Source organism: Ctenopharyngodon idella, chromosome 16 (assembly GCF_019924925.1).
Source record: "Ctenopharyngodon idella isolate HZGC_01 chromosome 16, HZGC01, whole genome shotgun sequence".
Lineage (NCBI taxonomy): Eukaryota > Metazoa > Chordata > Actinopteri > Cypriniformes > Xenocyprididae > Ctenopharyngodon > Ctenopharyngodon idella.
The window spans coordinates 5,493,769-5,506,439 of record NC_067235.1 but is presented as its reverse complement, the minus strand read 5'-3'; the positions used below and the strand labels follow the sequence as shown (position 1 = coordinate 5,506,439).

The following is a 12,671-nucleotide window of genomic DNA, read 5'->3' as shown; positions in this document are numbered from 1 at the left end:
AAGCAATTAGATTAGAATAATTTACACATTATTTGTAAAGCTCATGTCATTAAATGTCAGATTGCTGTATCTCTCTCATTCAGACCCTCTTGCCGTCTCAGTACTGGTACTACATGCTGGAACTGAGTTTCTACACCTCACTTCTTTTCAGTGTGGCATCTGATGTCAAACGTAAAGTAAGTCTGCCATCAGTCTTCCCGTCATCATCATATCACACGGCAAACCTCATCTTTGCATCTCAATGAATAGTTTCATTCAAACACATAGTTAATGTGATCTATGTGATGTATTCAAAGCAGCAGTTTATGGCGATCACTGCAGGCCGTTTTGTTTTTGCGGTGAGGTTAATGACAGATGTTTAGAATATGTTTCCATGTTGCTGCAACAATGTTTTATTCTTCTGGAACTCTGACATCAGAAAGATGAAAACATTTATACACATGAACATTTGAACCTGAATTTGTGGAAGTAAATTTATAAAGCAAAATAAAACGGACCGAAAATTGCCTGTTGAATATTATAGGTGGTATTTTTAAACACTGAATATTTTGTAAATGAACTTTGAAATGTGAATATTGATCGTTGAATTTTTAAAAATGCCATTGTGTGTGAAATGCTTCCATTTGAATATTCACAGATTAAATATACAACCATGTTGAATTGCACCCCACAAAAATTCAAGCCCAAGGAAACACAATGTATTAAAATGCAAGCAATGCAATGCATTATTTTGTCAGTTGCACAGCTGCAAAAAACAGCCTCACAAGGAGGGTGGAAAATGGTCATTATAAACTAAATTATGACAAATATAACTAGTAACATTATAACTAGACCTCATGGGAAAGGGAAAAAAAAATATAACCAAATGAAATGACTGCATTTAAACACATGAAATGTATTAGCTGTGTGTAATATGAACTAATGAGTCAGGGATCATAATTTAGTTAATTTTTTTTGCATTGTTTTCTTTATAATGATTCGCATTAAAATGAGAGGCATAGTATGAGCATCTCTTAATGGTATAATGATATCGGCGTTATCTTACGCTCTCTTCCAGGACTTCAAAGAGCAGATCATTCATCATGTGGCCACCATCATGCTGATCAGTTTCTCCTGGTGTGTTAATTACATCAGAGCGGGAACGCTCATCATGTTCATGCACGATTCAGCTGACTATCTACTAGAGGTGAGAACAACAACCAGAAACAGAGGCACAATGGGACGTCTATGTGATACTGTCAAAAGAGTGGACTAGGATAGATGTTGAGTCTATTAGTGGTTAAAAATCTAGGCAAATTAGTTGTGCAAATCATCATATTAGAATGATTTCTGAAGGATCATGTGACACTGAAGACTGGAGTAATGATGCTGAAAATTCAGCTTTGATCACAGGAATAGATTACACTTTACAATATATTCAATTAGGAAACAGTTTTTTTTAAATTGCAATAATATTTCAGAATAATATAGCTGCGAGCAGCAATTATCGGGGTTCAAGCTCTTTAAGGCCTTTAAGCACATGCATAAAAAGGTATAATGTTTTAATTAGCAAGCCTGTAACCATCTCAATCATAGATCGAAAAGACCATTTACAGGCAATTTACCATAGGAAATTCATGGTTTATAAAGCTTTTTAACAGTTATCGAGGTTGAGGCAAAAACCCAGGACTAGTTGGTTTTTGAAATAATGTCCAATATTTAACGAACGATTCGATGGACAGAGGCGGTCCTAGAGGCAAAGTTGCTCAGAATGAGGAGTTCTACCATGTGGTACGCATGTCGTGGGCATGTTTGAAAAATTGTGCGATACACAATCCTTTACACCTCCCGGTTGCCGATTTCTTCTAGGGCCGTGAGTCAAACATGCCCAGCGAGTTTCGTTCCAATCGGTCTCCGTTAACCTTGTCTGATAGCTGCTCAAAATTCATTGGCAGATGGCGGACATGTTTTTTGAGATATGTCAATGTCCTCATAGACATTCATGGCCCCATGGACAAAGACACTGCAAACCAATTTTCAAGTCAATCGGACTAATGCTGAAGTAGTATTAGCCATTTTCATGTTTTTTTTTTTTCCTGTTATAGCACCACCAAGTGGCCAGTCGCCACTCCGTTCACGCAACCACAGAATGAGCTCTTACATAGGTGTGCTGAGTTTGGTGAAAATATCTCATTCCGTTCACGAGTTATAGCCATTTTAGTAAAAGTGGCTTCACCCACTTTTAACGTTTTGGTGGCCCTTAGGGACCACGAATTGAAATTTCAACTTGTTTTTTGATAATTATTGACAATCAGACTCCAGAGAATCTTGCTGCAATGGTTTGGTTCCAATCGGGCCAAAAACCCAGTTCACAAAAGTAGGTTTTTCAAAAAATCCAAAATCACCCAAAATTTCGAGTGAATTCGTCTTGAGCCAAGGATTCCAAGGAAGACACTTGAGCCTACACGTAATGGTTTAGGAGTTATGGGCCATTTCATACTTTTGACCACTGTAGTGCCCCTGTCAGGCCGATCGGGGAGAGTCTTGGTGCCGCTATAGACGTTGTGAGTACTACTGGCCCTCAAAATTTCAAGTCTCTACGACTTAGGTGAGAATGTTGATCCTTGGAAGTTTTAACAATTACAATAGGGTTTCAGCAAAACAAATCTTATAGACTCCAAACTTTTGAAAGCTAGTGTACATACCAGTGTTAATTTCGTTAACGAAAACTATGACGAAAAATGTTCGTTGGCCACCTCTGAGAGACGACACCAATGTCATTAAACCATAACTGTGACTAAAACACATGCAATATCACTGACGAAAAAAGACGAGACTGAAATGTGGCTAAAAAAACTAAAAACTTTACCAAAATCACTCTTTTAAAATATAATTTTTTAAAAAAAGGACTTTTTAAAGGAGACAAAACATTACAGACTGTTTTTACGAGCGTTCATGCTTACGGTTGCCAGATTTCCAGAATTTAAACCCCCAATCAGAGCTTTTCTGTTAAAAGAACACGTTTTACTTAATCTTTGCAATCTGTCAACCACGCACACGAGCTCTCTAAACTGAGGAAGAAGCGCGGATGATCTGAAAACAGACAAGTAAGCTGGAGTTCAGCGATCATTAAAGATTTTCTACTTACAGTGTCATTCATTCGGTCTATATTGCGCTGCTCGTTTGCTGACTAAATCTGCGATCAAAGTGTAGCTGATATCCAGCAGTGGTTCCGTAGGCCTACGCGAACAAAATGCTGAGTTTTACCGCTCATTTAATTCTACTCCACCTTAAAATAACATTAAAACTGAGCATGTATTTCTAGCAGGTAAAATGCCGTAAATCTACAGAACATTCAGTCAAATTACCTCAACTTTCGCGGTCAAAACTACATCCACGCCAGCAAATCGCGCTACGTTAGTGCTGTTCTCGACAATGCACCTTTGTAAAAGTGTGGATTTAGCACTACTATCATGAAGAACAAATATAGACACAGACTGCATAGAGATTTAAGATTAAAACTCTCTTCGATACAAAAACATACCCAACGAAAGCCACAGCAGAACTGCAGCACACAAGCTGTTTCGTGAACGAATCTGCGGCTTTGAATGAATCATCAATGATTCAATGACCCATTCATAAATACAGCCGCTTTGATACTGAAAGAATGAATGACTCGATGATTCACTCATAAAAACAGTGGCTTACCGCCACCTACTGGTTTTAATGTAATATTTAAAAGGATCACTTTTTTATCATCATTGTATTTATTGAAATTTTTAAGCATTATTTATTTTACAAAGGTATTTATAAAGGTAAAAAAAAAGGATGTTAAATCCCTCAGGGGGTACGACACTAAAAAGTATGAGAACCACTGAAGAGGCATGTGTAGAATTGCACAAGTGCTACTGCTAAGAGTGCAATGTCAATACAGCCTGTTACCTTGACTGAAATTTTTCATAAGCCTAAATGAATTGGTCTAAAGAGGAAAAAAATATGATTATTTTGTCTAAAGACTACATATAAAATAGCTATCAAATTTAATGTTGGTAACTGTAGTTTGACTAAAAGTAATGACTAAAACTTGACAAAAATGCAATGACTTTTCGTCGACTAAAACTAGACTAAAATATGAAAGACAAAAATGACTAAAATGTGACTAAGACTAAAGAGCATTTTCATCTGAAGATAAAGACTAAGACTAAATCAAAAATGGCTGCCAAAATTAACACTGGTACATACTACAGTATATTCTGCTGAAGTGGTAAGAAGCATATCAAATCATTTATCTACTAGTTGTCATTCAAAATCAGTTCCACAATTTCTTTGAAAATTCTTAGGTTTATACATTTAAAAACAGCAGCAGCTTCTGAATAGAAATGGCTGAAATGGAAACTCCTCTATCATAACTAAAGGGAATGTGAGCAACAATTGCCCTAAAATCCAGCACAAATGCACACTACAAAAATCCACTAGGAATAATATACCGTCTAGAGCTGTAATCTTACATCCTGTACAGTACAGATGATGTGAATTTGGATGCAAGAACTCATGACATGATGTATATCAGTACAAAAACCATTTCCGTCTCTCTCTTCTGTACACATCAGTTTCTCTCCCTCATATCATATCATCTTTCTCTCTCTCTCTCAGTCAGCTAAGATGTTTAACTACGCGAGATGGAAGAACGCATGCAACTACATCTTCATCCTGTTTGCTGTGATCTTCATCGTCACACGCCTCATCATCTTCCCTTTCCGGTACACATTTCATCTGTCTCTCTCTCTGTTTCTCTCCACACATATTTTAACAATGTGTTGTTCGATAAAACCAAATGATTACTTGCTTTTGATACTTTATTTCAACCAATTATTATCGCCTCATTGTTATTATATGTGCATGCATTTTAAGTCATTTTCATTTAGGTCTATTTTTATTACCACAAAAGAAAGAAAAAATCTGAATACTTCATTAATCGTCAAATTAATTGACCGATTACTCAATTACCAAATTAGATAACCTAGATTAGTTAAAACATTTCAAAATGCACTTGCATTGTTTTGCATTTTAAATAAAAGACAATTTTTCAAGTCATATATTTCAACATTAAAGATAGCGTTAAAATATTGTCTCGTTCTCGTGTATCATCCTATCTCGTGAGCTAAGTTTATCATCACACCCCTAATAAAATGTAATTTCCCAACAACAAAATTGTGGCCAGTGAAAATGCTGAGTGGCTACTGGAAAACCACAAGCCAAAGTGGCTGGTGAGCAAAAAACTTGCATGTAAAAAACTTGCATGTCAAACCCTGCATGTAACTCATGTGTTTCTATCTTTCTCACAGGATCATGTACTGTACGTGGGTGTATCCCGTGACCGTGTACCCTCCTTTCTTTGGATATTACTTCTTTAACGGGCTGCTGATGGTTCTTCTGTGTCTGCACATCTTCTGGGCCGCGCTGATCATACGCTTGGCCTTCCGCTTCTTGAGGAGTAACGTACGTCTGTGTGAATTCATATTCACTTTTACACAGTTTTATCAGTAACAGATAAACAGTGTTTCCATTTTATCTCATGGGAATAGTGTAAGGTTGTACACATGGGAGACCAGGGGTGACTAAACACAAATTTGAGAAAAACAAATGCTCGGTAAAGTGTGACTAACAAATTTTGGGACTCTTCAGCAGGATTCTTTATTGAGAATGTGCTGTGTTGTTGAACGTGTTGCAGTCATCAAGACCAGCTAAGGCAGGCATGCATTTTATAGGCATTCAGTGGGCAATCCTCACCCTCATGTTATTCCACACCCGTAAGACCTTCGTTCATCTTCAGAACACAAATTAAGATATTTTTGATGAAATCCGATGGTTCAGTGAGGCCTCTATGGCCAGCAAGTTAACACTTTCAGATGCCCAGAAAGCTACTAAAGACATATTTAAAACAGTTCATGTGACTACAGTGGTTCTACCTTAATATTATAAAGCGGTGAGAATTCTTTTTGTGCGGCAAAAAAACAAAATAACAACTTTTCCAATCAGTGGTTCGGAGCGCCAAAGTCACGTGATTTCAGTAAACAAAGCTTCGTTACATCATAAGTGTTTCGAAATTTCAATAGTTCACGTGACTTTGGTAGTTTGATACGCGCTCCGAACCACTGATTCGAAACAAAAGATTCGTAAAGCTTCGAAGCTTCATGAAGCAGTGTTTTGAAATCGCCCATCACTAGATATTGTTGAATAAAGTCGTTATTTTGGGGGGGTTTTTTGGCACACAAAAAGTATTCTCGTCGCTTTATAATATTAAGGTTGAACCACTGTACTCACATGAACTGTTTTAAATATGTCTTTAGTAGTTTTCTGGGAGTTTGAAAGTGTTAATTATCTTGCTGGCAATGCAGGCCTCACTGAACCATCAGATTTTATCAAAAATAGAGATAGTATATTAAAAGCACATTTTAGTTCATATTTCATGGTGTCTCAAAATAGCACAGTTGAGTACACTTAGATGTTCTTAAGATTATCTTAAGAAGTACTAAAGAAGAATTTTTAGTATATTAAGTACAATATTAGTGCACGAAAATAGAGCACTTTAAGTACATTATTGAAATGTACTTTTTTTTTCACCTGTATTGACCAAACTGCATCCACGACTGGATCTCTCCTGATTTTTATTATCGTTATTATAATTTAAATAATTATAATGTAGGAGCATTTGTCTGTGATTATGAAGGAAAATGTTTATGTGGGGTTTTGAAGTTTGAAGTTTTGAATCTGTTTTATTTATTTCTCTTTCTCAACCTATAGTTCAGAGTGATAAAGGGAGTTAAACAAAGTTAATAAAGATAACTTAAAATAACTTTAAAAAGTTGAATTTTACGTTTATTGAATCACTTCAGAAGCTCAGAACTCTTGTGAAAAAGAACTACACTTTAGCATACTTTTAAAAAGAGTACTTATCATGGAAATACTATACTTTAAAAGTACATACTTAAGTGCAAAATGAATGAAATGCTTTTAATTGTATGTTAATTACAGTTAAATGAAAAATGTATTATAGTAAAAATTAAAAAAAATTAAGAAATTGACCCACTTAAGTAGGACTTAAGTACGTCATTATATGTATGCACTCTGCATACATATCCCGAGATGAAACAGAAAAGCAAATGGAGAATAATTAGCGTAGCTACTGTTCATAACATTAAGCAAAGATAATCATGTGCATTTGATCTGATGTAACTGGAGAACATGGATATGAGATGCATTATGTGAATGCTTGGCTAAAGAGATGTGTCTTTAATCTAGATTTAAACTGGGTGAGCGAGTCTGAGCTCCGAACGTTATCAGGAAGGCTATTCCAGAGTTTAGGAGCCAAAAGAGAAAACACTCTCCCTCCTTTAGTGGACTTAGATATCCTAGGTACAACCAGAAGTCCAGAGTTTTGTGATCTTAAAGAGCGTGAAGGATTGTAGGGTGATAGAAGATCGGTTAAGTACACAGGAGCTAAACCATTTAGAGCCTTATAGGTCATTAGCAATATTTTATAATCGATACAGAACTTAATAGGTAACCAGTGTAGAGATGAAAAAATTGGTGTTATATGACCATATTTTCTTAACTTGGTAAGAACTCTAGCAGCTGCATTTTGGACTAATTGTAGCTTGTTTATTGAGGAAGCAGGACAACCATCTTGTAATGTATTACAGTAATTTTAGTCTAGAGGTCATGAATGCATGAACTAACTTTTCTGCATCAGAAACAGATAACATATTCCGTAGCCTAGCAATGTTTCTGAGGTGGAAGAAGGCTGCTTTTGTAACATATGATATATGATTTTCGAAGGACAAGTTGCTGTCTAATATAACACCCAGGTCTTTAACTGTCGAGGATGGAGTAACAGTACATCCTTCTAAATGCAGATTGTAGTCTGAGAGATTCTGTGTACAGGTTTTTGGTCCAATAAGTAATACCTCAGTCTTATCTGAATTTAATAGAAGAGAATTACTGGTCATCAATAATTTATATCTTTAACACACTCTGTCAACTTGGATCATTTAGAGATTTCATCTGGTCTTGATGAAATACATAACTGAGTATGATCAGCATAGCAGTGGAAACTAATTCCATGTTTTCTTTTACCAAGTGGCAGCATATATATTGAAAATAGCAGAGGGCCTAACACAGATCCTTGAGGCACTCCATAATTTACTGATGTTATCTTAGACATTTCCCTGTTTAAAATAGCAAAATGGTAATGTCTGATAAGTATGATCTAAACCACCTTAATGCCTGTCCCTGAATACCAATGTAATATTGTAGTCAACCTAAGAGTATTTTTTGATCTATAGTGTCAAACACAGCACTAAGATCAAGTAACACTAGTATCGAGATACAGACTTGGTCAGAAGCTAGAAGTAAGTAATTTGTCATTTTAACAAGTGCAGTTTCTGTGCTATGATGAGGCCTGAATCCTGCTGAAATTTTTCATAGAAGGAGCACAATTGACGCTTCGCTGGGAGTTTGATTGACAAGGCGATCTAACCAATAGATTCACGGATTCGCCGTTATGTCCGACAAAGCAGTCAGGAGAGTTAGTAGATTAACATTGGTGGACTTGAACTTGAAAAATGGTGTGTACTGATGTCTTTTCGTGGTTTAAACAACAATCCTTCTGATGTTCATTCATGTTTATTTGATGCTATAAATTAACTAGTAGGAAGAGATGATCGGTTCACGAGCCGCTTGAACTGAGGCGCTACAGCGATCTGTCATGACACATTAAAGAGCCACAAAATGCTATTTGTTTAAATTTCTTTTAAAATTGCAAAAATTGAAATTTGAGACTTTGTTTTATATCAAAAGTATATATATTCATATCAAAAGTAATACACAGGAACGATTGCTAAAAAACTTATAGGAGAACACTAGAAAACAACCAAATGCTCTTTCAAACGAAGATGAACAGAGGAAGAGGAAGAACTCAGGGTATTTATGAACAGAGCAAACAAAGGGAACTAATGAGTTAATTAATTAAACAACAGGGATTGTTAATCAAACAAACTGAGAAACTGGGTCAAGGAAGACAAAGTCCAAAACACAATGAAAACAAGGCCTAAATAAGACATACATGTTACAGAAACTAGTGTGTCATGTATTTAAATACATTTGTAATGATGTAGTAGGAATTTAGTATGTTTAACTTTAAATGTAATATTGAATAACAAAATAGAGTTAAAATTATAATCAAGCACTTAATAATAAGTGTACTTCTTTAAATAAAAGGTCACTTAAGTGTACTTAAACTATCCCTTTAAATTGGTTGCCTTTCTGGCTTTGTGTATATATTTGATTCTCTCCTGTTCTTACTCAACAGTCGTCAGTAGAAGATGAGAGGTCTGATAGAGACGAGACGGATGAGTCAGAGGAGGAAGAGGAGATGAAAAATGGAGAGATAAAGAAAAATGGACCAGTTCAGAATGGTCACGCTGCATATAACAACAACCGCTCAAAAACAGAGTGACGTCCTGAGAGGACAGGATGGAGAAATGCTCAAAAACACAAAGACTCTCCTGAAGCAGAACAGAGAGGAGTGAAGAACAGAGGAACAGTCCCAGTTTTACAAACAGATAATCGCTTTGTACACTACAGAGTACAGAGAAACACACACATACAGTAACAGTCATCACATGAACACAGGCACATCGGTCACAAGTGCCAAACAGAGGAATGCTGCCTCTACTGACATATGCTTACAGGAGCAGGTCACTTAAAAATCAATATCATTTACTGATGTTGTTCCAAACCTCTATGACTTTCTTGGAGTTATTTATGGCAGAACGTCCAAACTGCTCTTGCCTATAAAGCCAATGGTGAAGCTGTTGTACGACTTGAAATAAAGTGCTCATGTCGTGCGGACTTCTTTTATGGTGCATTTTTGTGCATTCTGTAGCTAATTTTATTGTATGGAAGAGAGCAGCTCAGACATTACGCTAAACTTTTCTTTTGATGTCCTAAATAAAAAAGCCATATGGGTTGTGGACAACATGATGACAGAACACTTATTTTAGGTGACCTGCCCCTTTAAATAGTGCCTTCCTTTGCCATCGTTTGCTCTTTTTCATTTTTTTTTTGCAGTCTCTTTCCTATGGAATAAAAAATTTGAGGTAACTGCGACTTTTTGTCCCACAGTTCTGACTTTTTTTTATTTCTTGCAATTCTGACTTTATAAGTTTACATTCGACAATCCTGAGGAAAACGAGTCAGGATATAAACTTGCATTTCTGTCTTTTTTCCTCACAATTACAAGTTTATATCTTACAATTCGGACTTTTTTTAAAAACTCGGAATTGCGAGAAATAAAGGCAGAAATGTAAGATATAAACTCAGAAAAAAGTCTGAATTGTGAGTTTATATTTCACAGTCTCTTTTTTTAACTCACAGTTGCAAGTTATAAAGTTTTCTCAGAATAGCGGCGCTGAATTTTTCCATTCATTCTCATAGGGATTTTAAAAAAGTCTTTGTTAAAGCGTTATAAGCCATGAACCAAGCCAACCAGCTATGAGGTGAATAATAACATTACTAACTTTTATATTAAGCACAAAAGTGTTTGAAAATCAGACAAAAATGCAAAGTAATGAGACTGTGTACTTCACAGCTTTAGTGACAGAAAGAACTACAATCACATGAAGCACTGCAAACAGCATATTCAAATTAAAAACAATAAATATAAAACTACTCATTTATAATGAGTAAATGAGTAGTTTTATATATAAATATATATAAAGTTTATTGCAATATATATATATATATATATATATATATATATATATATATATATATATACATATAAATATTTAAGTGTTTTTAGAGTGTTTAGGAAGATTCGCAGTGCTTGGGGAGTGGGCGGAGCTAAAGAGCTCTATTGGCATGTTTTGCTTTGATTGGTGGAATTTTCTGTACAGCATCATGGGTAATGTAGTTTTTCACCACGAATTCCACTGTTAAATACGATTATTTTAAAACCAAGTTGAAATAATGCATAGTGACAGCTTCTACGGAATCAAATACCTTTGATTAACAACCTCATAGCTCACAGTAGTGCTGTCTTTAAAGGTTTATAAGTTATCATTCAAAATCAGTTTCCCTATGGAGAAAATGAATGGAGATTTTACTTCCAGAACTGACTGTTGCACTCTATTATGAGATATAAACAAGCAATTGTGAATATTCTGGAAACAAGCTTCCATACTTTCCAGAGTATAACTATGCATCTACATTGTTTTCAGTCACAACTGAAGTACATTTGAATACCAACTTAAGGTGCTTTCACACTAACGAAATTTTGTAATAGCTCCATTGTCTGTTGATGTATGAAGAAATGCTCACACAGAAGTCACTTTTAAATCAAGCAGACTTTTGTTTGTCAATGTGGCAAATAGATTGTTCAATATGTGTAGAAATCTCTCATCCTCATGTGAAATTTCTGCTCACATAGATTCATATTGAAATGACTGGTTTTCGACCATAAAAATTTGCCAAACAATGGTAAATGTGACCAGTGCTATACAGTGGGACCCATGGGACTTTTTTTTTTTTTTTCTTCTATAAACACTTCCTTCCATGTTTTATGTCATTTAAAAGTGCACTCAGTATGTTTTCCTCATTGCATTGCACTAAAGTGTCAGTATAAACCCAAGACCACTGCCATATCAGCTAACGCATTATAAACAAAAAATTACTGAGTGCACCTTTAAATATGGCTAGTGTGCCAAATGTTACAAACTTTCTGACACAGTGTGTAAACCAAAGGAAAACCATGCGGTACACTGATGTAATATACTCTCCATGGCAACACAAGGTTTTTTTTTGTTTTGTTTTGTTTTGTTTTTTTGGGCAGGCAAGCCATTAAGTGATTCCCCAATTTATGATATTAAACCCATATTTATTATTATTCGTAACACTGAGTAAACACATACTGGATAAAGTTGTAGCATGTTTGTTGTCACACAGGTTCTGAACATTCACAAGCTGCAAACCAAAGATAGAAAGAATGTGTAAAAGTGTGTGAGTTTGTGCTGATGCAGTTTGCCACCCTTGAAACTTCTCTGTGGTGCAGTTTTTGTGAGGTTCTTCTCACTCAAAACGGCCAGTACTCTCTACATTTCTGTACAGATTCAGTCATGGACGACACTCTGTCATCACCTCTGACTAACCTGCTCTATTCTAAGCATCTCATTCACATTGCATTTCTTTGTCCTTCTCTGATTTCATCATTCCTCCCATTGTCCTCTGTACATTGTTTCAAATGCAGCCGAGTCAGATTACAGTATTATCTTTATTTTGTATTTTTCTTGTGTTTTGTAATATGAAGATATTATTATGGAGAATGTTAACAATAAAATACTGAATGTGTGTCGCACCTGACGTGTTTGTCTGATTTCTCCTACATACTAAAGCACATGTAAAGTATTTGATTAATTGTAACTGTGTTAATGTGTTATTCCAAATTACTTAAAGTTCATATATTTTAAATGCACTACACTGCAACTTCATCATTAAAATGTGTAATTATATATATGTATATATATTATTATGAAATTACATATAAAGTTGTACTTAAGTCCAACTAAAATTCAGCTAATTCCATTTAATATCATTTTCATTTAATTGAGTGTTCAAAAACATTACATGGTTCA

The 12,671-nt window shown here is 35.3% G+C and overlaps 1 protein-coding gene across 1 annotated transcript in view; it reads left to right on the top strand.

Annotated features, from left to right (window-relative positions):
• cers2b (ceramide synthase 2b) overlaps positions 1-10,087 on the top strand; it is a 35,294-nt gene extending 25,207 nt beyond the window's left edge. Inside the window, exons 7-11 of the mRNA XM_051865496.1 lie at positions 84-176; positions 1,058-1,186; positions 4,633-4,739; positions 5,325-5,478; positions 9,350-10,087. Of these exons, the coding sequence (XP_051721456.1) occupies positions 84-176; positions 1,058-1,186; positions 4,633-4,739; positions 5,325-5,478; positions 9,350-9,496 (630 nt within the window). The 3' untranslated portion in view covers positions 9,497-10,087. The remainder of the gene's footprint in view (positions 1-83; positions 177-1,057; positions 1,187-4,632; positions 4,740-5,324; positions 5,479-9,349) is intronic.
• Positions 10,088-12,671: the final 2,584 nt, after the last annotated feature.